The sequence below is a fragment of the Dermacentor variabilis genome, chromosome 2 (genome assembly GCF_050947875.1).
Source record: "Dermacentor variabilis isolate Ectoservices chromosome 2, ASM5094787v1, whole genome shotgun sequence".
In the NCBI taxonomy this organism is placed as follows: Eukaryota; Metazoa; Arthropoda; class Arachnida; order Ixodida; family Ixodidae; genus Dermacentor; species Dermacentor variabilis.
Genome location: NC_134569.1, coordinates 25,347,568 through 25,372,496, shown reverse-complemented (window position 1 = coordinate 25,372,496; position 24,929 = coordinate 25,347,568). Strand labels below are relative to the sequence as shown.

The following is a 24,929-nucleotide window of genomic DNA, read 5'->3' as shown; positions in this document are numbered from 1 at the left end:
TGTTAATTTGTCTGCCATTACAACTGAAGACTGGCACTGGTTATCATGTGTCTGCTACTATAAATCCAACAGCCAGTACTCAATGTTCTGTTTCTTCAAAATGCAATGTAACCGCTTGTTGCATTATTTGTATGCATCTGTTTGTGCACTTATTAAAGCAGTACAAGCACTGGCTGAAAGGCACAGTTGTTTGTAGTTGTCATTTGAAGAGAGTGCTTCTGGCTGTTACTATTTCTGACAGTCAAGGAAAACTTGTAGCAACAACAATGTGAGTATTATTTTATAGATGTAGAAATACAGTTGATAGACAGAAGCAGCCAAAATATTAGATTATGTCACCAGATATCAGGTTTCGCTTGACACATTTCAATTCTTGAATGAAGTTAAGCATCAGAAAAATGTCATGTGAAATGTGTGAAGTGATAGAGAGGATCATAATTACAGATTAGAAGTGACTTCTTATCAATACAGGACAGGTCATAAATTGGAACACATTGGTGCCAGATATACAGCTGACGTCCTGTTTTTAGCTAAGAATAAACTTCAATGTATTTGCTCCCATCTTTGAAGAAAGTCCCGGAATGTCCGATTAAACACAGCTAAAAGTTTGTGAAATATATTTTAGGCATTGTATAGTATATAATTTCATTAAGCTGTGGCAAGGTTTATGTGGGCTAATCTGGCTATTGCATCATTGTATGCCTAAGGGACCATCTGGTATCCCAAAAATTGCCTAGCACATTGCATCTCGCATGGCATTGCAGGTGTGGGTGCTATTTGCAGTGAGTGTTCCCATCCTAAGGGTCCTATGTCCATTTTTAATGAAATGCAAATACTCTTGAAAAGTAATTACAGTGAAATACTGATAATCTAAAATGTCTTAATTCAAATTAATTGATAATTTGAATGTCTTTGTTGGACCCGGCTAAGTCTTATGTACTAGAATAGAGAGAAACTCCTGTAAATTCGAACTCCAGAACCATGGAACGGTTATTTCGAACAAGATTTCTCACTTCCATGAACCACTTTTCGTACAAACCCAAACCAGAAGCGAATACTCAATGTGTTGCTAGCTACCATGATGTCACATGCCATCAAAATGACGAGGAAAGATGTGCGGGGAGCCAAGCTTGAATTGGAGCAAGCTTAGCTGCGCGCACCCTACTTTTTTATCTGGTTTAGAAGGAGCAGGAACGAGCCCCCATTGCGCACTTGATCCCGTTATCTCGTGCTCACCTGCCCTCCCATCTCCATCACCTCGCTTGTTGCTGTTGTGCACAAGATTGCTCCCATGTGGTTCATACTAGAAAAATACTCATGATGAATGTCAGCCAACTACTGTAGTGCCATACCACATGCCTATCATCGAAGCGACGGGAGCTGCCATACTACGTGCCTATCATCGAGGCGACGAGAGCTCCCACTTCTCCGCAATGAATCAAGAATTCGACACAGGAGGGGACTTCAAGAAGCACCCAGCCATCTCCGCGACGAATCAAGAATTCGATGTGGGTGATATCATCCGCCCTACCTGGTTCCTGCCGACGACGAGTCGCCAAAGGGATTTAAGGGAGAACAGGCCCATTGTGAAGAGAGAGTCGCCTCCAGCCGCCCAGTCGGTCTGATGTGCTCTTACAGCTACATGTACGCTATCATCCACTATCTGTAAATATTGTAAAAAATTTTTCGTTTCTTCCTCGTCTGCAGAAAGAGTCCGTCTCTCGTCCTCCACCCCAAAGTCACAACTCTACCCTGCTTATCCATCTTGATGAAATGTTTTATTTCTTTCTGATGTAGCATATTGCACCATAAGCTGCAGCCAGTATCATATCTTTGGTTTTTGTATGCACCACTTGTTGAATAACTTGCGACAGAGCTGATTACAACAGCTGCAGCAGCTTTTATTGACAGTTGGGTCTTGGGGATCAACAGTCCACAACAAGTATCTCCAGGTGCCAGCTATGCCACCTTGTTTGTGATAGTTCTACAATGGTACTAAAGAAAAACAATGTGTAATGAAAGAAGTAGCACATGTACTTCCTAGATGTTGTGGGGATGCGCGACTCTCGCACGTCTCCAGATATCTTGTTTTCCCCCAATCTCCTGCAATCCCGCTTCGCCGCGTGGCCTGCGTGACGCCCGCGGCGGTCGATGTGGTTGAAGCGCAGCGCGATAGATGGCGCGAGTGTTGCGCTGCTACCAGCGGGGTTACTTGGGTGCGGGAGCGAAAGGCGCTTCCTCTTGGGTTCGGGACAGCAAGCAGTACGGATGTGGCGTGCCGCGCGTGCGCCAATCCATGCTTCTGCGAGACTGTCTCGCGTGGCCGCCTTGGAACGTGCCACCGTTCGCGTGACCGTACGCGCGAACGACCAGGCGTTGGGATCCAGCATGGGGCGAACATATTCGCTCGCTGTCCGGTCGCGGTGAGTCGGACTTCTAGATTTGTCACGCGCCCATCGGCATGTTTTGTGGATAGCCACTCGGCTAGCAGGCATTGATCTATGAAAGGTGCAATAAATGCCCTTGTGATTGTTTGCACTACTGTGTTGTCGTTCTTTTGTCCCAGGAGCACGGAGGAGAACGCCAACAATGGCTATTCTGGGTGTTTCACATAGCTTGAAGCAAACCTAAAAGGCTTTTACTTAATATTTAGAAACAACAAAGCCCATATGTTGATTTAAAAGGGACTGGACAAAAGAGCTTCATTTGGCTCTCATTACTCGCTCTTAGGAATCTAAAGAAAGGGATAATGTAATAGGTAACCTTATAAGAACAACTGCATTAGGTACTTCTGAATGCATTTTTCAATCTTCTAGAATATTGGGAGAATAGATGGACTGCAAGATAATATTCTGAGTTGATCAAGATATCTACATACAGTTTGCAAATACCAGTTTCACCCATCAACAAAGTACTATTTGTTCAGAGTTCATAAATGGGAACCAAGGGTACATGTTATTTTCCTTATACGGGTTCACATTTTGACAAAGTCTTATTTATTTATATCTCCTATCAGCAGCAGAATCAGTTTACATGGCAAGTGTATCTAGTTTGCTAGTATGAGCCACTGCGTTTGCCTTTAGCATGCTTGTGTTGAAGAGTCATGATGACACAGCTTGTGCGTCAACCATGCAGGATGGTGGGGAATGGCAGCTGGAGGCTGGAGCTTTGGTCCTGGCAGATGGAGGTATCTGTTGCATCGATGAGTTCAACAGCATTCGAGAGCATGACCGTGGTAGCATTCATGAGGCCATGGAGCAGCAGACAATCAGTGTGGCGAAGGTGTGCTACTTCGGCTTTTCTTGCTGAACGCTGTCCACTTGAGCTTGCAAGACAGCACAGTGACTTAGCGAGTAAAATATATGCCTAAAGGATGCACATTTTCTAAATGAAGAACAAACATTTCCAACCAGACTACAAATATCTTTCGTAAGTAATCTAAAGAAAGTCAGATGACAGCAATTTAATAGTCATTTTGGAAATCACCAAATCTGTCAAGTCATGATCATTTATTCTGAAATAGTTCTTAATTTTGATTAATTAAGCTAACATTAAAAACTTTTGCTTGGCCATGTGTGTCTCCGGGGTATTTAAATAAAGTAATTTAATTCAAGCAGGTTTTAGTTGATTCAAACTTTTTTCTCCAAGCAAATACCTTTAAAATTAGGTGACTCCTCTTAGCAAAAAATGAGTCACATAGTGACCGCACATGCTCATAGAGCAGTAGATAATCATTATATGGCTCCTATGCAAGATTCTCTTCCAAAATCACGTGCTGACAAAACAGTCACCTATACAGAAATATTCTAAAACACATAGTGACTCACGTGATAATATTTTCTCTAGCACTATATGTGTGTGATATGATTTTATTGGGTAGTTTTGAAGGAAGCATATGCTCTGTGTGTGTACATACCTGTGTATATGTTTAATCAGTATATAAATTTTCCAGTAACCTAATTTTAAGGTTGTTCAAACCAGCATCTGTGGCCCTTAGTAGTGCTCAGTCTGTGGTCTCAGGCCACAGACTGAGCAGCTAAAGGTCAGGTGCATGGTTTTAGGTGAACATAGCCAGTTTTCAGTGGCTAGACCTGCAAGTTAAGCAGTTCCTCATTCCTCTACTTGTAAAGTTTAACTTTACTATAAGCATACATGCTGGTATTAGTGAGAAAAAGTTTTGCTATTGGGTCTCTGTGAGAGAAGTGCAAATGTAATGCCTCTGATAGGCCAGCAGAGAGCCTCCTGTTGATTTTGATGGATTGTTAGTGGCTTGCCATGGCGTCTTGCATTCCCCCATAATTAAAGCATGTTGTTGCCCCAGCTGCAAAACCTACAGGCACCTTCAAAGTGACATTAAAATTAAGAGCACTGCAAATAGTTATACACATGAATTCAAATCTAGCTTCACTTGTACAAGTTCGGATGTGATTTATTTGCTTGAATGTTCCTTCTGTAAGAAACAATATATCAGTGAAACGGGGCAATCAGTGAACGTCAGATTAAACTGACATTGCGCGGACACAGATAAAAAGCTTCCCAAAGCCATCACCGAGCATTTCAACCAACCAGGTCATAACTTTGATGAACTTAAACTCTACATCTTACAGTCAAATTTCCATTTTGAACCAGAAAGAAAATACAGAGAATCATACCTCATCCATAAGTTCAAGACATTGCAACCAATAGGCATAAACGTTTCAAAGGGAGCTTTAGAGTCTATTCGCTATGCTAAATTTCAAGCTATAACAACACTTAGTTTGGTTTCTTAGTGTTTATTTTCTCCTTTTTTTTCTTCTCCTTTCCATGTTTTTCCTTTTATATATCATTTTAGTATTTTTCTTCTATTTATTTATTTTTTTCACAGGCACCGGTTTCTGCCACTCCTATTATCTCTTTCAGAGACACTATAGCCCACGACCATAATAGAGGGCTGCTGTGCATGCCATTGACATGCCGGCTGACACACGAGCGTTGACACATGATTGACAGGCGGCCGTGTCCCTGGCCTTGTGCACAGCACTCCTTTATTCTCAGTTCATTACCCTCACCGCTAACACACCTTCACTCGTTGCTGCAAGCACCCGCCTTACGACCTCTCCCCTTTAGAAAAACCCCACCTATATAAACCGTGGCGAGGAAAGCATATGTCGCCTCCAAGAAGACAAGTCCACTTGTCGAAACGTTGGCTCCTGCTTTCACCTTGTTCTCGTTTTGCTCATCATGTTGATACATGGCACATGAACAGTGCTAAGATACAAATGCGCTTTTAACCGTTGTCAGTATGCAGCTGTGCAATATACATGATCATAGGGGATCAGCATGTTGGCTTGCCAGCTGCAGGTCAGCCAAGCCAATCCATTGGCCAAAATGTGCATGCATGTCTAGCTTCAGTTACCATTGACGATCCAGCACTCATGTTTTAAGCGGTCATTCATTTTTTTTTCTTGCTCACACGTTCTTCTCTCTTTCTTTCTTTCGTGGTCGCATCTCGTACTGCCTCAACCTTTTATGTTACAGGCAGGCTTGGTGACCAAGCTGAGTACGAGATGTTCTGTGCTGGCAGCCACAAATCCAAAGGGCTCGTGCTCAGCAGATGGGGTAAGAAAGCTGAATTCACTAGCTTGTATGTGACAGAAGGGCATTCATACCAAGGACGAGCCAGGCTAGTTGTCAAAATTTGTACCATTCCCACTGAGAACAAGTTGAGCTCATCTATACGAAAACCTACACACACAGGTTTGACTTCACCACGTTCTGTAAGTTTGCACATAAGTTATATAGGTGTTCATCAGAGTGATAGTACCGCTCTATTTTAATGCAAAGAGTACACTTTTCTCAGCTAACCTCATAGTTTTGAAGCCCTGCAGCAAAATTATTAGTACTAAAGTTAAACAAACTCTCAGTTTAGTTTTTTCAATGTGTATCTTTTAAAACCCTGTTCTGAAACAAAGATATTCAATAGTATGTATTTCTGGCTGTCTCATCATCATCATCATCATCATAATTTATTGACCCTTAAAGGCCCCTGTTGGGGTATTACATAAGGGGGAAGCATACATAAGAAAAAGAAACATACAAACATTCATGACTAAAGTAAGAAACAATAATAATAAACATTCAGAAGGGCAAAGAAGGCGCAATCAAATGAATGTCAAACACAAAAAGTAATAACCAATGCACTCAAGAAAGTGTGATGTAGTAAAAAGTAAAATCCATTAAGCATCAGTACTCAGAAAGTTTGTTAGTATGTTTTGAAACTTGGTAGGGTTACGTTCAATTACTACGCGGTCCGGTAAACTATTCCATTCTACAATAGCTACTGGCAAGAAAGAGCTGTTGAAGGATTTAGTAGAGCCATGAAGACGTTGAATACTGAGGTTGTTTGAGAGACGGCGTGAAGTACGGTTGGGTGGCAAGAGAAGTGTCACACGCAAATGCTGGAAATTATAATAGAGCTTTTGAAAGAGGCATAAGCGCGAGATTTTTTGGCGATGTGCTAATGATTGGATGTGGAGGGATGATTTGATGTTTCTAACACTTAGCCGATAGTCGTACTGGGACGTAATAAACCGGGCTGCGCGATTTTGGATGGCTTCCAGTAGCTCAACAAGGTACGCTTGATGGGGATTCCATATTGCCGACACGAATTCCAGTTTAGTACGGATAAATGTTTCATATGCTAGTTGACGGATGACAGGGGGTGATGATGATAGTGACCGTCTTATGAATCCCAGGGATTGAATAGTGGCAGTAACCAGATTTTGGATATGTTCTGACCATGTAAGCTTGCTAGTGAAGGTGATACCAAGGTACCTGTATGATTGAACCAGCTCAATAGGAAGGGAATGCAAAGAGTAAGAGTATGACAAGAGAGAGTGTTTCCGCGATACGTGCATGAACTTACATTTTTTGGCGTTTAGCTGCATGAGCCACTCTGTGCACCATTTTTCAATTGTAGTGAGGTCATGCTGTAAAAGCAACTGATCATTGTATGAGTTTATGCGGCGGTACAGCATGCAGTCATTGGCAAAGAGCCGGATGGATGACGAAATACCAGAGGGGAGGTCATTAATGAAAATTAAAAACAAAAGGGGTCCTAGGACTGAACCTTGCGGTACTCCATATAATACTTCGGTGACTGCAGAGTAACGGTGTCCAATCACTGTAAACTGTGATCGGCCAAATAGGAAGCACCGGATCCAGGACGTGATTAGAGGATGGAGACACAAGCTGTTCACTTTGATCATTAGTCATTTGTGAGGTACACGGTCAAAGGCTTTCGAAAAGTCTAGATAAATTACGTCTGTTTGGAAGAGAGAATCAAGGTTTAAATGGAGGTCAGTAGTGAATTCAAAGAGTTGAGTTTCACAAGAGTGACCTGTTTGGAAGCCATGCTGGTTACAGAAAAGGAAAGAGTTAGCTTCAAGATGAGAGGCAACATGAGAATAGATTATACGTTCAAGAAGTTTGCAGGCAATGCAGGTGAGTGATATCGGGCGATAATTCGATGGATCAGTTCTGTCACCACTTTTGAAAACCGGGACAACCTTGCTTAACTTCCAGTCATTAGGAATGGTACTGGTAGTTATGGACTGCGTAAAGATGATTTGCAGAATTTTACTAGTAAGCACCTTAGTGCTTTTGACGACTTTAGCGGGAATGTTATCCGGGCCGGGAGCACTGGAGATCTTGATATTATTGATGAGGGCCAAAATGCCTTCAGATGTGACGTCAATTGAAGGCATGCAGGAAAAGTTGCTGTCGGGAAAGGTACTCTTACCTAAGGCGGGTTCTTGAGTGAAAACGGAAGAGAAATAAGAATTCATGACATCGGATCGATGATCAGTAGAGACAAGTGATCCATCAGGATATGACAAAGCTATGTTGTGAGAAGCACTGCGGTTTGTAGGTAAATGTTTCCAAAATTTCTGTGGGTTTTCACGAAAAATACTAAGAAGGTCGACATGAAAAAATTTCTTTTTTGATTGCCGTAACAAATTTTTGTATTGGCGGAGGCATGTGAAATACTTTTCCCATTTGGAATCGCAGTCCGAGAGTTTAGCTGCGCGAAAAAGGTGCTTCTTTTTGTTTACGAGCTTCCTAAGGGAGTTGGTGAACCATGGTTTACTGACATCGCCCCGAATGTGGACAAGTAGCACATATTTCTCGACAAGAGACAATATCTTCTGCTTATAAAGTAGCCAATTGCTCTCTACACTTCGCGAGGAAGCGGACTGCTCAAAGGAGCTGCTACGTGGTTTCTATATGTTTCTTTGAACAAATAAATACATTCGGTATATTCGGATTGTTCTTGCAAAGAATACTCGATAGCAAAAGGGTAAATAAAAAGCCAGATAGAAGATTCATCAGTCTCCTACACCATGCACCCTTTCATATAGGCAATGTCCACATTGCACCCACCAGTAACAGCTTCCTCTGGATAATAGAAGCCTATTGGATATAGCATAGAAAGGATACAAAAATAAATGTAGGGACATGGGAAAATGGATAAAATAAAATGGAGGCACCCAATGTCGCAATTGCTGAGGCAGCCAGCGGGGAGGCATAAATGGCTGAAGAAAAAACGCCACTAGCTGGGCGACATGGAGGCAAGCAGACGCAATCACAGAATGGAGAAAGAATGAGTTTATGATCAGGGGATGGTTGGTTATGTACAATGATATGACAAGATGTCACAGGGTGTAAAGTGGTTGGCTGATAGAGGTGCTACATAACTTTGATACTGAAACCAAAACTGGATAAAAATTCACTACACTAACAACATATACTTTTGCAGGAGCTGGATGTGAACACTGGCATTGCCAGTCCTTTACTTAGTCGATTTGACTTAGTTCTTGTCTTGAAGGATTCTCATAATCAAGACTGGGATCGACTGGTCTCCAAATTTATTCTTCGAGGACAAAACCCACTTGGTGAGTAAAAAAAATTATGTAAAGCCAATATCTGCATCAAATATATGTACATTCCAGTCGCAATAATATTCGTACTCTTTGAGACCACTGAGATTTGTTAAGACTGATGGAAAGATTGAAATATGTGAAATAAATTCACAAGAAATTTTATAGAAAGCATGGTTTATTATAAAAATAACTAAACACATGACGGAAACTTCTGTACTTAATATGCTTTTTACTGGTAGGTTGCTTTTAGCCTTTATAATTGTTAACAATTGTGAAGGTATGCGGCAGTGTTGTAGTTTGTAGTCTGTTATTGATACCTCACTTTTTTTTTACTATGTCAGCTTATTTTTTCTTCGTAGAGTATGTTTTATGATTTCCATACGGAGCATGTGCTCCTCAATATTGGGAAAGGGGTGAGATCATTGTGCTAGATTTGCTGAAGTGGTTTTAAACGTTTCCAGGATGGTTAGTGGTGGCACCTCTACCTTTTTGAGTTAGCGCTGCTACTTTATTCCGTAGTAATGAAGTGCTTATCATACTTGAACATTAAGCCTGATAATATTAGTTACAGTGAAAGCAGTTAAAGGGGTCCTGAAACAAATTTTTTCTGACCCGAGTCACACACTGAAATGTGTAACAGGAACTGACAGTTGGGCAAGTTGGTGTACCTTTATCTTGTCCTACAGCGACACCTCGGACTCATTTGGCATGCCACTAAGTGTGCACATGTTTTGTTTCATTCCATCCCCGTTGCAAGTAGAGAGATGGCTTTTAGCTGCATGTGCTAAGCATCATGACAACTTGCGCTCTTGCAATCACATGTAATCAGTATGCTGCTAGGCATAATGTATATAAAACTTGCGGGACTGAGATAGAAATTTTGATGCCACAGTGTGGATGATTTCGCCCATAGAATAGCGTTACTCAGATGCATCATTCAAACCTCCTTGTCCCACAGCCACTGGCAGAGTGGCACATGCTCATGGCACTTGAAAACCTTTCTAGACTTTTTTGTGTCGTTCAAGCTGTGATGACACTATTTCGACACAAGGAGAAGGATAAAACAGTCAAACTTCGATATAATGACCACAGATATAACAAGTTATTGGATATGAAAAGTACATCCAGAATTTGGTTGACCGTGCTTTATTTTAATAGGGTTTTCTGTCATAGCGAAGCTGAATATGCAGGACCACACAGAGTATCATTTATAGTGAAGCAATTCTTTATTTGCACATGGCCAATCATATACCTTCTGGTGGCAAAAATGTCAATTACTGCCTCCAACCGATTTGTAGACGCCTAAATTTTTGGACCAGCACAACTTCTGCGGCATTGCTGCCCACCCCTAGCACCAATGTATGATGGCAATAGCCGACGTTTCGGACACCACACAGTGTTTTGAACATGTACCACACACACACAATGTTGCAAACGTAGTGGCCATTTGCTGCCATGTCTACCATGCACTAAATCGGAAGTTTACCGGTTGACGATTGATGGAAACAGCTCTGGTTATAACCAGGTTTGAGTTAGAACCTTAAGCAGCGCTGCTGGCAGAGTAGTTGGTGACAAGCCATCGTGGGAAGCTCGCCGTTAATGCGTTTGCACTCTCAGACATTAGCAATAGAGTGTGAGATCATGTGCATGGGCATGACTGATCGATGTAGTCGCAGAGTATTCACGTGTGGTCCCCTCCATGTCAGAAAAGTCTGATGACATCAGCAATGGCATGGCTTGGTTGGACTGCAGTCAGCAAGCCAATGCGCCTACCCGTGTAACAACACCTATTGCATGCTTGCATATCCGCAGCAGTGCAGAGTGCATGTATGTAATTTATTGTCATTCCTGTGCCTCACGTCACCATGGCAAGGTATCAACAAGCCATCAAAATCTAAAGATGACATTTTTATGGCCTATTGGAGGCACCTTGCTTGCGTTTCCTTTACATAGCTGTGATCACAATTTTTTTTACTGCTGATATCTGCATGTATGCTTACCGTATTTACTCGCGTATAACCCGCCCTTGCATATAACCCGCACCCCTAACTTTGAACCCCATGAAATAAAAAAAAATATCCTCGCGTATAACCCGCACACTTACCTGAAAAAATGAGGACTAGGAAGTTACAACTGAGCAAACAGTCACCATTTTAGTTTTCAAAACAAATATATTTGAAAACGACTGCCGCAACGTTGTCAGTGCTGTCGTTCAATTGTCAATCGTCGCCACTCTCACTGCTGCCGTCTGAGGCTTCATCGCCGCTCTCAAAGACGTAATCATCTTCGGTACCATCTAGGCTGTTGCTTATGGCACACTTCTTGAAACTCCTGCGTACCATGTCGGCCGGGATCATCCCCCATGCATCTACGATCCACTGGCACAGCAGTGCAATATCTGGCCTTCGCACGCGTCCCGTCGGCGTAAGGGCGTAAAGGCCATCGGCCATCCACTGGGCATATAGCCGCTTCACGTGAGCCTTGAAAGGCTTATTGATGCACACGTCGAGTGGTTGGAGCATGGAAGTCATGCCGCCAGGTATTACGACAAGGTCTGTGCCGTTGTCAGCGAGGCGAGCTTTCACCGCGTCAGTGCAGTGGCCTCGGAACGAATCCAGCACCAGCATCGAACGGCGTGCCAACAAGGCACCTGGTCTTTTTTCCCAGATTGCTTGAATCCAGTCAATGACGAGGTCACTGTTCATCCACGAGTTATCTTCCACTCGCACAACAATTCCTGGGGGAAGTGGTGTACTCGGTAGAGTCTTCTCGCAGCAGCTCTGTTGCCGATTTGTTCAGCAGCGGCGACGATCCTGAGTTTCTCCTTCGCCGTGAATGATTGCCGCCGAGACACACTCATGATGCCTAGACAAGGCTGGCGAACTGTGCAAACTGGGCGTACAAGAAACGGCACCTTACTCAAGGCCCATCAACGTCTGAACAAAGCGTATGCTTAATATTAATATGCACTGCAACACACGTTGATGTCGATGGGGATGCGGACTCTGCACGGCAGGCCGCGCGTTGCCGTGAAGCCGACCCGCCGAGCCCCCCTTCTCCGGAATATTCGCGTATTACCCGCACCCCCACTTTTTAAACACATTTTTTCAATTTTTGGTGCGGGTTATATGCGAGTAAATACGGTATAATGAATACCAGATATAGTGAAGCTACTTTCCTGTCCAAATACAACTTCATTATAATGAGGTTTGATTGGACTTGTTATTTGGTTGCAAGGTAGGGGAATTTAGGAAACACTGGCATGTTATGCAAGGTTCCGGTAAAATCAATGCCATAAGGTCATCTAATGGCATTGATTTCTCCTTCTCTTGATTTTGATTTCTCTGCACTTCTTGAAGTTGTCCAGAACTATCTTTCAAACATGCTGCAATACTCTTTGGTGCTTCACATCTTAAAAATTACCAGATGGATCATCAAAACTGTCATATGCTTTGCATTTTCCAGAAGAACGGGAGGACACTGGATTTTGGTCCATAAGCCGAATGCGCTCCTACTTTTTGACGATCAAAACTCTCACTCCCAGGTTGACTGAAGATGCTCAAAGGTAGCATTTGTTTCTATTTTTGGTAGTGAGGAGTTCAGATTTTCATTGAGCTTACTTGGTGGCTAGGAGCAAGAGCTCAGTACTAATTAAAGTACTTTCCTTCTTAGGTTCTTAGTTGCTGCACTAAACTTTGTTGTTATATTCTTATACTTATTTTTAGAGCAGTTATTTTCATTTCCATCTGTGATGGCCTTGATTTGCTGAAAGCAAACTATCAGCAAACTATCAAACATGTGAAGGCTTGTCACATCACTGTAGCATGTGGGTGTGGGTGAGTGTCAGTTGTTTTGCCCAGATGAAATACAAATTGAAATGCAATTAATGTCAAACTGAAGCAACATAATTCCAATGGTTGATAAGTTTACGGAAAAAATGAAGAATTCAGTAGCTTTGATTTCCTCAACTCGCAGCAAATAGCACTTCAACATTTGCAATAAATGTGCATGCTATGTGAGCTATTGTCACTCACCTATACTTTACTGCTTCACAACTGCTGCTTCTTTACAAGCTTCTTATTTTATCCTTTGTTTCATTCCTTAAAAACCACCTTCTTGCACTGAACAAATGCAGAAATAATGCAATCCTGCCAGTCGACCTTGAATTAGTACTAGCTTTTGTTAATGTTCCAGGTATAAGAGCCAAGTACTATGTGTAACTGCAAGGACCCCATTAACTAAAAAAAGATTCAGTGCTGTGTGCCTTGTGTAATGTAGTTAGTCTAGCTGCTTTTGTCAGTTGACTGTAAGTGCGATGGCTCGAGAACTGCTGCAACAGCTGTTACTTTACCTGAGCACAGCTAGCTTCTTGTGGTGTCAGTTATTCAGCAAGAATATAGTTATTTGCTTCAGAAAATGATTGCAACGTGCCCGTCTCAAGTGCTATATGTCTGTTACCAATGCTAATTCATGGTGTATTGGTTGCTGTTATAGAGTTCTGCAGGAGTACTACAGATGTCAGAGGAGTGTAGCTCAACGTGATGCTGCCAGGACAACACTGCGACTTTTGGAGAGTCTAGTTCGACTGTCACAGGGTATGAAGCCCTCAGACTATTTCTTTGTACCATCTACATGTGAAATGTTTGGAAATGTGCAAAATTTATTGAATATGTGAAATTCTGCTAGTACATTTCCTCACACATCTTGTTTGACCCTTCACAAAACGGCATACATCATTCTATATATAGTGGGAATAAAGCGGGACTACACAAGCTGGTGCCTCTACCCTTGCAGCCATCTTTTCCTCACTACATCCTTGCTGTTTACAAGCCTACCCCTAGTTCAGTAGTGCTATGAGAGTGAGGTCGGCCATATCGTGTAGGGCAACGTAATATAGTGCAGAAAAGTCATGTTTCAGTATTTTGCATGTCCCCTACTGTGTAAGAAATATTAAGTGAGCATAAATATAAATATGGTGCCACAATTAAAATTTTAGCAAAAACCATCGACGATGATTGCCAATGTAAGCGAGTAGCTGAATGCTTAAAGAAAGCTACTGTTCATTTTATTAAAAGAATGGTGTACTTGGTGACATATATTTGTTGCAGTGAAAACACTTAGGTAACGTTTATTGCTTAATTGCATGATTCTACGGAGTACAGAGCTGTTAACCAGCACATCCCTAGCAGTAGAATAGGTGGACATCATGCGCACTTCAGAGAGCTATTACTGTTGGCGTTCGGCAATCAATGCACCCTGCAACATGAGGAGTGCGTGCCCTTTGCGTAGGTGTTGTTTTTCCAACCTGCTGCCATTAACCTTTGTTCAACGACCTCTGACTTTCTTTTTCAAAAGTGCAACAGACAAGGACAAGATGAGTGCACAAGGACAACACGAGTGACTTTGTCCTTTGCGCTGTTGAAAAAGAATATCACACGAACTTGCCCAAGCTTCAACAGTGTCAACCTCTGACCACCAGCCACCAACCACGAAAACAGACGAAAAAACCAAAGAAAGCTTTTCACTTTAATATAATTACCCTTTTAAAAGTGAACTTGCTTATCTTGAAACAATTCAATCCATGTGGAAGAATCGAGAGCTGGTCAAGTTGGTACATTTTGGAAGACTAGAAACAGCACACAAAGGGCTAAGGACAGTGAAAACACAACACAGCTGGCGACTCGCAATGCTAGATGCTTTCCCACTAAGTATTCAGTTACGAGTCTGCACCTGTGTTGTGTTTTTGCTGTCCTTTGTGCACTGTTTCTAGTCTTCCAATGAAATGTTTACAAATTAGATATTGAAAGCATGACATGCACAAATAATGGCTGTGAAATCCTAGAGTGCATTTTTGTCCCATGCTCCAAGTGCAACAAACTAAAAAAATATTTTTAGCTAGTGTACTTGCTACCCCTGCCTCATTTGAAGTAATATTTGTGGACCATTACTTAGGTATCATAACTTATAATTGGTTTCACACAAACTGTTTCTGCCTGGTGCAAGTTCTAGACTCATGTTAGGCAGTTAAAGTATGGTCACCGGGTGTCTTTAGTGCCAGTAATCAATAAACTCCTCAAGCTAGTGCTTAGAGGTGCAGCTAAGATCCACTTTTGTAATGGCCAATGACTGAAAAAGTAACAGATGGAAAAGTGTCGAGATGTGTTTATTTTGTTTTTGGATTGACGTGTTACTCTTGAATGGCTGATTGTGGTGTCACCAAGGAAATCTTACTGTTGTGTAAGCTTTGCCTGTTCAAGTGTATTTAAATGTTTAGTTAGCTTGAGAACCATATTTAAATTTGACTAAAATATTTCTGAGAAAGGTGCAGCTGCAGCTTTCTTAGCAGAAAGAAATTTAAGGCCAACTTGCACATACTTCATGATACACGAATGTGTGGGCTCATAGAAAACTACTAAAATAAAATAATTTAGAAGAAAACAGCTTGCCCTGTCTGCTGCTCCTGAGTATTGCAGGCTAACTTGGATATATGCAGTAAAACCTCACTATAAGTTAAAGGGCAAGCAGCAATTATTTTGCTTATAACCATCGTCAGCCTCACAGGCCAACATTGTATGCCAGGGCGGCAGACAATGTTGGCCTGACTTAAAATGAAAGCTTATGGATGATGTAATATATTAATCTCTGGTTTTAGGTTGTGAAGTAACTGTCACGGTAGCGATGAGAATGAACTCACGTAGGATCAAACATCATCCATGTCACCCGTAGCATGCGGAATAAGGGCAGTGTAAGGCAGCTAATGCAGATGCTGTAATAAAAAACGTGCCTTTACCTGTAATGGAACATTGAGTTGAATCTGAATGTCTGCATTCAAGCCTTTCCCATTTAATTACACATTATAATCTGCCAATGTATATAACAGCTGTGTCTTACCAGTACTCACGTATGGGGCAGAAACCTTACGAAAAGGGTTCTACTTAAATTGAGGACGACGCAACGAGCTATAGAAAGAAGAATGATAGGTGTAACGTTAAGGGATAAGAAAAGAGCAGATTGGGTGAGGGAACAAACGCGAGTTAATGATATCTTAGTTGAAATCAAGAAAAAGAAATGGGCATGGGCGGGACATGTAATGAGGAGGGAAAATAACCGGTGGTCATTAAGGGTTACGGACTAGATTCCAAGGGAAGGGAAGCGTAGCAGGGGGCGGCAGAAAGTTAGGTGGGCGGATGAGATTAAGAAGTTTGCAGGGACAACATGGCCACAATTAGTACATGACTGGGGTAGTTGGAGAAGTATGGGAGAGGTCTTTGCCCTGCAGTGGGTGTAACCAGGCTGATGATGATGATGATGATGATGATGATGATGATGATGATGATGATGATGATGATGATGATGATGATGATGATCTGCCAACAGGTCATGCAAGGCTCATGTTTCGAGAGGAAGTTGGTGTCCAAGATGCAGTGGTCGCCGTGGCACTTATGGAAGTGTCCATGCAAAGTTCAGCCCTTGTGGAAAATGTTGATGCATTGCACACTGGATTTGTAACAGACCCAGAGAAGGAGTATCGAAATCAAGGTAAACTGTATTGTAGTGCAACATCTTTGCTTTTTACTGCAGCCACTTTTAGTTTTGGAAATGCACTCATTCGAAATCCCATGTGCCTGTGAAATGCTCCAAGACAATGTTCAGATACGCAGTTTCTGTGCCTTTATTGCACCTCAACAGCAGCATTGGGAATAATGAGAAACACTCTAGTGCTCTGTCTTATGTACATTTGAACACTGGCCTCTTTCAAAGGCAGATATACTTGGCATTTGGGCTGGCTTTGCAAAGTGGCATGTGGCTTCTGAAAAAAACTTTCTCACTAGCATCATTTCATATTTTACTTATGTACAGTTGGCATCAAAAGTTTATGAGGTGTAAGTTCTATGTGAATACTAAATTTTCCTGCAGTTTGTTCCTTTAGACTGTCCAAGGGGACACCAATATGTGAACCACATAGGTATTTCACTCTAGGGTGAAAACATTAATCCATATTAGGCTGCGAGCCCACAGTTAGCCAAAATGTAGCCCTCTCATAGATCCCATGTCCTGTAGCAAACTTCTAATGCTAATATTATGTGTGATACGCATGTACATATAGGGAAAACACAGGGAAGGTGGTAGATGGAAATTCAAGATGATCTGCGAAACGAGAACATAGTAAAAGCGGGAGCCAACATTTCAACAAGTCCACTTGTCGAAACGTTGGCTCCAGCTTTTACCTTCGTCTCGTTTTGCTCACCATATACATACAGGTATACAGGATGTCCCAGCTATCACGTAACAAGATTTAAAAATATGCAAATGCCACTAGCTGGACAGAACCAAGGTAATGTGGTTTGCCGTTCCTTGGAGGTACTCAGATTATTTCTTGCATTCTACCTAATTACATAATTAGTCTTAAATGATTAATCAACCTCTCAAATATTATAATTAGATTAAAAGTGTCAATCAGAATATTGTAGAGCAACATGAAAAACTCGCAATACAGCTTTCTGTTTCCCAATACGTGTTAAATAAAAGTGTTTTTTAGAGCATGAAAAAAGCCAGCGAAAACACTCAGTGCTTTGAGTGACCAGACGCACAGTAATTTTGCATGTATTAACGCGATAGTGTCAAGGGCCCCTGTGCCGCAAAAGATCCACTGTCGGCATCGGACGTCGCTTGGTGAAAAAATTCTGAACCATAACCATGCAGGCCCTCCGTGTGGTGCAGAGGCATTACTGAACTAATTGAATTTCTCAAAGTAAACTACATCAAGAAATCATAAAGTACAACCTAAACACAATCTAGAGACGTGATAGCATCAGAGTTTAATTTTAATATTGCAGAAAATATCATTCTGTTATACGGAAGTTCAAACACAAACCCCTTTTTCGAGCGGCGTAGTCTGCTCGGTTCCTTGTAACACCACCATCGCGCTCACCTCCGCACCAAAGCTGCGGTTGCCGGGAACCGTAACAAGCAGTCGGGGATCTTCGAAATCTATCGCGTTCTACTCTTAAAGGCGAAGCTTAAGCATCCTAAATTTTTATGGTTTTCTTTCACACTCGGGAAAATACTTTTATGTAGCACGTATTGAGCAAAAGAAAGCTGTAGTGGGCGTTTTTCATGTTGCTATACAATTTTCTCATTGACACTTTTCATCTAACTATAATATTTGAGAAGTTGGTTAAATTATTAGGACTAATTATGAATCAGATAGAATGCAAAAAAAATAATCTGAGTATATTTCCAAGTGATGGCAAACAGCATTACTTTGGTTCTGTCCAGGTACGTGGCATTTGCATATTTTTGTATCATGGTGCATGATAGTTTGGACACCCTGTATATATTAGTATGTATATACAGCGTGTCCTAGCTAACTTCAGCCAGAGTTAAAAAATATGTGAACGCCACGTAGCTAGATAGAACCAAGGTAATGTTGTTTGTCGTTGCTTGGAGATACTCAAATTATTTTTCAAGAAAAGCTTGTATTGCCTCCCTCGTGTTGGCATCAGTAATGCCGTACGAAAAAACTCAAGCTGCACAAAAATAAAAATTGCTTGTCGGGCTGCAGATTTGAACCAACCACCAACCTCCCCGGGTTGCAAGACCACCACACTAACCGATTAAGCCACTGTCGGTTCATCATATACGGCCTTCAAAGCGGGGTTTTATATGCATGAGGAAGTATACACAGCGCAAGGCGCGAGCCAATCACAGGCATCCCGTCCCCTCTCTCCAGAGGAGGGAAAGGGTGTGATAGCGTGTTCGCTCCATCTCACGCCTGCAGTTTCCCGCCAGTACAGGCCCGGCAGTCAGATGGGGAGGCCGCCGCGTTTGGTTTGTTCTGCCGAAGAGCAGGCTGTGTTGAAAGAACGGGAGCGGGCCATGCGTCGTGCATTCGGCTGAAGAACATGCAGCGTTGGATGAACGCCGCCAGGAACTCGCTCGAAAAAGGGCTCATCATCGATGTGCCGACCTCGCCGTGAGGGAGCGTGAAGCTGAGGTGTTATGACAACGAAGAGCTGCAGATCCCGAGCTTCACTTGCACCCCTCTTCACAGTAGCGGCATAATGTGTCTCAAATGCTCAAAAAAACTAACCGGCTGCTCCCCTAGGGTTGCACAAGCTTCGCATGCACCCCTGTTCCTGGTAGGGGAGGGGCTATAATTTTTTTTTCATTCTACCTAAAAACATAACTAATCCAAATTAATTAATCATTTTCTCGAATATTATAATTACATGAAAAGGATCGATCCGAAAATTGTAGAGTAACATGAAAAACTCCCGATACAGCTTTCTGTTGCACAATACATGCTTCATAAAAGTGTTTTTCCAAACGTGAAAGAAGCCTGCGAATACACACAAAGTGCCTCGAGTGGCCAGTCGCGCGGCAATTTTGCGGACATTTGTAGGCTTCTTTCAAGCTTGGCTAAACAATTTTATATAGCCTGTATTGAGCAACAGAAAGCTGTATTGGGAGTTTTTGATGTCGCTCTACAATTTCTCATTTACACCTTTCATCTAATCATAATATTTGAAAAGTTCCATAATTAAGACTAATTATCTAATTAGGCAGAATGAAGAAGATAATTTGAGTATCTCCAAGTGATGGCAAACAACATTACCTTGCTTCTGTCCAGCTACATGGCATTCATATATTTTTAAACTCTGACTAAAGTTAGCTGGGACACCCTGTATACATATTTACAGGTCTGATGATATTGAAAAGCTCTCTTCAAAGTTACATTGTGCTTGCATTGCTGCATCTTTCTTGTTCTTCCAGCAAAAGTTATTCTGACCCGTCTTGGCCTTCTTGACATCCTTGACGAGGAACTAAGCCACTGCAGTAGGAAGAGTCACCCATTCCACAAGAGCAGTGATCACTCCCAATTATCACTACAAGACAGGAGCTGTGATGAGCACATATGTGCTGCCCCAAAACTGAACCTGTCTTCTAATGATGATTTTCAAGATCAGTGTGTTAACATGGCTGGTCGTATCAGTGACACATCACAGAAGAGTAACACAGGGCAGCTGAAGTCACAGGATGATGAAGCAACTAAGAGGGCTCGGAATCTTGGCATATCTAGACTGGCTGCATGTGCAGAATCCCACAGTGGTCGAAAAGGATCAAAAAGAGCGAAAGAAAAGCATCAAAGCAGTTCAAAAAAAGCACGGCACAGTGTAGTTAGTGCAGATGAAGATCAGTTGGAAGGTCTTGACAGTGAATGTAGCGCTAGGCGTACTTCGGAGGCACATCAGGCTGAGGAAGCATCAGAGGAGTGTGCACCATTTGGAAAGACGAGTGATGTCTACCCCAAATCTGATCTTCATCAAAGTGTTGACATTGCAAAGCTACTTAAAACTTTTGTTCGCAAGCCAAAAAATCAGGCCTCAGCACATGAGAGGAGACCTTTCTTGGGGGCCAACTCTCATGCTGAAGATAACTTGCACAGAGTGGTACATTCCTCAGAGAAAGTGGCAGAGCATCCTGCGATGTCATCAGGGCACTCAAGTGAAGGTGATAAATTGACACCCAGCCATGAAAATCGCATTCAGCCTTCCCAGCAAAGTGTCACTGACTGCACACTACAAAAGACCTCAGGTGATGTCAGTGGCTTGAAGGAGCAAGTTAAAGAGTGTGCCTCATCAGAGAAAGCATCAAAACAGGGACCAACTACTTCTTTCAGTAGTGCGCAAGAGAAGTTAAAAAGGTTTGCATTGGTGAAGACATGTCAGACATCGCCACATAGCACCACTTTGAAAGCTGTGGCAAACGGGACTGTTTTAATAAGTAGCTCTTCAACAAACACCACAAGTCCATCTGAAAGTGCAAGCAGTTGTGTCTACAACACACTGTCATTTCTTAACCAAAGTAAACCATCAATGCAGGAAGTGACCGCAACGCACACTTTAGGAATTGTCAATGATGATGAACTTGGCCTGAATGATGATGACTGGATGTTTGACCGTGTACCTTGTGACAAACGTCGGCGGACAAATAATGAATAGCCATTTCAGTTGGCTGATGGATAACATAGTAAATTGATGTGGTGTTTTGTGTGTAACCTGCATAAACGTGCGTGTGAGTTGCTTCGCCATGTTTCAGGTGTAGGTTGCTGTCTTCTGATACTTCTGTACAAGTTGTCATGGCTGACATGACTGAATGTAAGTGAGTAACACATTTGTATATGTTATATCTCAAAACGTTAGTGAACATGATCATTACTCTTGCACAGCGTGGTATGTTAGACTTGCGCAAGTGCAATGTATCTGCTCTTGTCTTTCATGTGGCACATTGTTCTCAATGTATTTTGTTGAATGTCAATCTTCTTTGAATTATTTAAGAGGGTACACCACCCAAGTGACAGCAGACTTAGGAGAGATGAATTACCTTTGCATTCAACGGCACATGACTCATAGGTAATAGGTAAGGGTTTCAGATCCAATGACATCAATAAATTCTACTTAATAGAGGTAAGTGTAAGTGTGTGGTAATGATAATTAAGTTCAGCAGCTTGCTTAATGCTAAAGTTGCTTTTGCATATGAAGGACATTCTGCTTTCTGCAGCAAAAAATTGTCACATGAGAATGTTTCTTGAATACTCTCATTCTAATACTTAAGTGCTCCCATTTAAGCCTTTTTGTTTACATTTTGCTTTATGTGAGTATAATTTATTCTTGTGTGTGTTGTGTACCTAGCTAGCAGGTGGTCATGAGTGTCAGTGCATAAGCAGTGTCGCCTATTTATGTATATAAACCCCAGCTGGATTGGGCTGTATGTCTTATTGTATTCATATTGGTGTGCAAGCCACTGCCGAATAAATGTGTCTTCTGCCTGGTATACGTCTGGCCTCTAACAGTGATGATAGGGATGGATAAATAATCCACGGCAGTCTTGAATGTGCAGAAAATTCAGGCATCTTGCCAGACGCAAAAGAAAGTACAGACGCCATCTAAGTGCTCATGAAACACCTGCTGAAGTTCTGTCCAGCAACAGGTAACCTGAAAGCCTACATTGAATGCTTCAAAGCATTTGCTAGTGTCAACAGTTTCACTCTGATATGTTTATCACAGTGCTGAGGAAAAGTGCCTACGTGACCCTACACAATTTGGTGTTTCCTGAGACCCCTGGAAAGAAAGCATATGAGCAGCTGAAGCAGTTGCTTCTGAAGTATTACCCACCAAAGAGGTTTATTTTTTGTTGCAGCAGAGCAGTTTGGCTTCCACAAATGCACACAAGAGTTGGCAGACAACATTATTGTACAACTGAAGAAGCTGGCAATGAACTGTGAGGTAGGCATATTTTTGGAATGAAGCACTGTGGAATCAACTGGTTGTGGGAGGGCACAGCGAGGACGTCCGATGCAAGCTGCTGGCTATTGAAGACAGCAATAACGTGGGGAAAGGCTCGCACCATGTCACATCTATGGAAGCTGCCGAAGAACATGCAAAATTCATGTGATCGGGACAGTTTCAGCAACGACCGGCCATGATGGACCTTCATAGCAATGTGTATATCACATTGCATTTGAAAAACATGCTGAGGCAGGGCCTGCCTCGACCCAGTCTACTCTGGACACCAACTAGCCATGGGGAAACAAGCTTCGTCAGAAAACTATGTTGTCTCGAAAGAGGATGGCTGGACTACACAGTGGACCACTGTGCTTCAGATGTTGGCAAGAGCATTGACCCCAATGCTGTCATTGAGACACTTTAATTGCTCTTAGATAAGGCACTTGGCTAGCATGTGCAATACTAAATGGAACAGTTTTGTTGAAGAAGATGAAGTGTCGAGTGTTCAATTGTACATATTTGGCCCGTAAGCAAAATTGTCCGTATACAGCACCTTCAAGTGTGCATACAACTAGTGCTCTTCCTTTCTCACCTCTCCCTGTTTGCGTTCCTATATCCCTTTTCTGCAGTGTAGGATAGCAACGTATGTCTGGTTAACATCCCTGCCTTTCCTCTCTTAATTTTCTCTCTCTCTCATACAGGGTTCATTTGAATGTGAACAGAAAGTGGATTTCAGTGGAAATAGACTCTGGGTTGACCATATCTATTATTCCAGAAAATGAACTGATCAGGCATTTTGCTAGGATGCAGCTAGAGCAAGTTAATTTCTGGTTGCATGCTTACAAAGGCACAAATGTCAGAGGAAAAAGCAGCATAACATTATTGTATGGCGTGATGGTGCTTGTTTTAGGCTGTCGTTGGTTGCGGCACTGGCGGACGGAGAGCGGACAACTTGGATGACCTTGAAGCCAAAGGAGTATTATACTCGGTGCAGGAGAAGGGGAATAGGTGACACCTCTTGTAATTGTTCCCAAGAGTGATGGTGCAACTGTCAGGTTTCGCGGAGACTGTCATGTAGCTTTGGGCCCCTGTCTCACTATGATGCATTACCTGATACCTTTGTAAGAGGATGTCTTTGCGTCCACAGCTCTGCCATTGTATGCACTGCCATGAAGGCAGGACCATTTGTTAGCATGGACATTTTAAAGCAAATAGCTTTCTTGGGCTCTTTCTGTCATTTTTGTGGCAGGTAAGTTGTAGGTACGTCGGTAGATGGCGGTCGGACTCGGTAAGGAAAACATTATTTTGCTCTTTCTCTCGCTCATTCCCTTATGTCTCTCTCGCTCTTTTGTTCGCTTGTGTGTTCATTTGGGCTATTCATTTACATTGAGGATCACTGCGAGGAAATAAATTTACTGCACGAATTTCAACACAAGAATATAGTAAGGTACACGGACAAGCGCTACCTTTCAACTACCTTTACTCTTTGTCACACTACGAACCAACTTGCCTAGCAACAAGTTTTATTGAGAATCATCGTCGATGATTTGTGATCAACTTTTTTACCTTGTAATACACACGGAATAAAGTGCATATGCCTATGTAATAATATAAAGACTGCGATATTAAGCAATAGGTATGATGTGCCTAATAACAGCAGACTTACAAACAGTAATCTGATTGCATCTATCTCTAGAACCAAGGTTTCACCACCAGTTTGCACGACATACTGTTCTTCGTGACTTTTTCTTCCAATTTAGAATTATAATTGGTCAGCAAGAGTTAGAGATAATAAAATGCTGATCATCAACCATTGACTCAGTTCAATCCGAGAAGGCATTCTCCAAATGGCAACAGCACAAGTGGAATGATGAAAAAACTTGTTTGCTTCTTATTGGTACACACCCGAATATAAGAAACGGCCAAGTGTCAAGCATGCGGATGTTTCATCATGCCTTCCATTAGTGCAACAAATCAATTTTTTTTCTAGCTGTTGATAAAAGCGTTTTTCACTGCAAAAGATATTGCATAAGAAACAGAAAAAGACGTGCTACTTAAAGCAGTAATTGACATGAGGTGGTGAGACTAACCAAAGGAAACGAACCAAAAGTACTGTGCATACTTCTCACATCAGCATGTGCTCTGTATTGAGCAGGGGTGTTTGCTATGGAAGATCAGAGTTGTAATACCACAGGCACCAAGGCCAACTGTCCTGGCACTAATGCACGAAGGACACCCCGGCGTTAACAAAACCAAGATAATGGTGCGTGGCTGGGTTTAGTGGCCAATGTGGATACCGACTTGGAACGAAGTGCCCCAACATTTTTGCGTATTTTGCAGGCTTTCTTTCAGGCTTGGAAAAAACCTTTAATAGGATGTATTGAGCAACGTAAAGCTGAAGTGGAAATTTTTCAGGATGGCCTAGAATTTTGATTAACGCTCTTGCTCTGAATATAATATTTCAAAGGTTGATTAATTAATAAGAACTAATTAACAAAAACTAAATCCATGGCTTACAGATAGCCTTCTGAAAGCAATGCGGTCTCGTGAAAATTTGTATAAAAATACTAAGAAGCAACCTTTCAATACTAAACTACTTGCCCGTTACAAAAAATGTTCTAACTCACTTTCTGCACAGCTGAGGAGTGCAAGGAGGAATTATAACGAACAAAAAATGATAGAATGTGGTAAATAGTTAACACCTTTTTAAACCATAAGT

General features: G+C 42.0%; 1 protein-coding gene across 1 annotated transcript in view; it reads left to right on the top strand.

The window, feature by feature from the left end:
• The window catches only part of LOC142571530 (uncharacterized), a 50,734-nt gene extending 28,974 nt beyond the window's left edge, over positions 1-21,760 (top strand). Inside the window, exons 11-17 of the mRNA XM_075679962.1 lie at positions 3,136-3,282; positions 5,518-5,598; positions 8,798-8,933; positions 12,387-12,486; positions 13,416-13,516; positions 16,299-16,460; positions 19,698-21,760. Of these exons, the coding sequence (XP_075536077.1) occupies positions 3,136-3,282; positions 5,518-5,598; positions 8,798-8,933; positions 12,387-12,486; positions 13,416-13,516; positions 16,299-16,460; positions 19,698-20,926 (1,956 nt within the window). The 3' untranslated portion in view covers positions 20,927-21,760. The remainder of the gene's footprint in view (positions 1-3,135; positions 3,283-5,517; positions 5,599-8,797; positions 8,934-12,386; positions 12,487-13,415; positions 13,517-16,298; positions 16,461-19,697) is intronic.
• Positions 21,761-24,929: the final 3,169 nt, after the last annotated feature.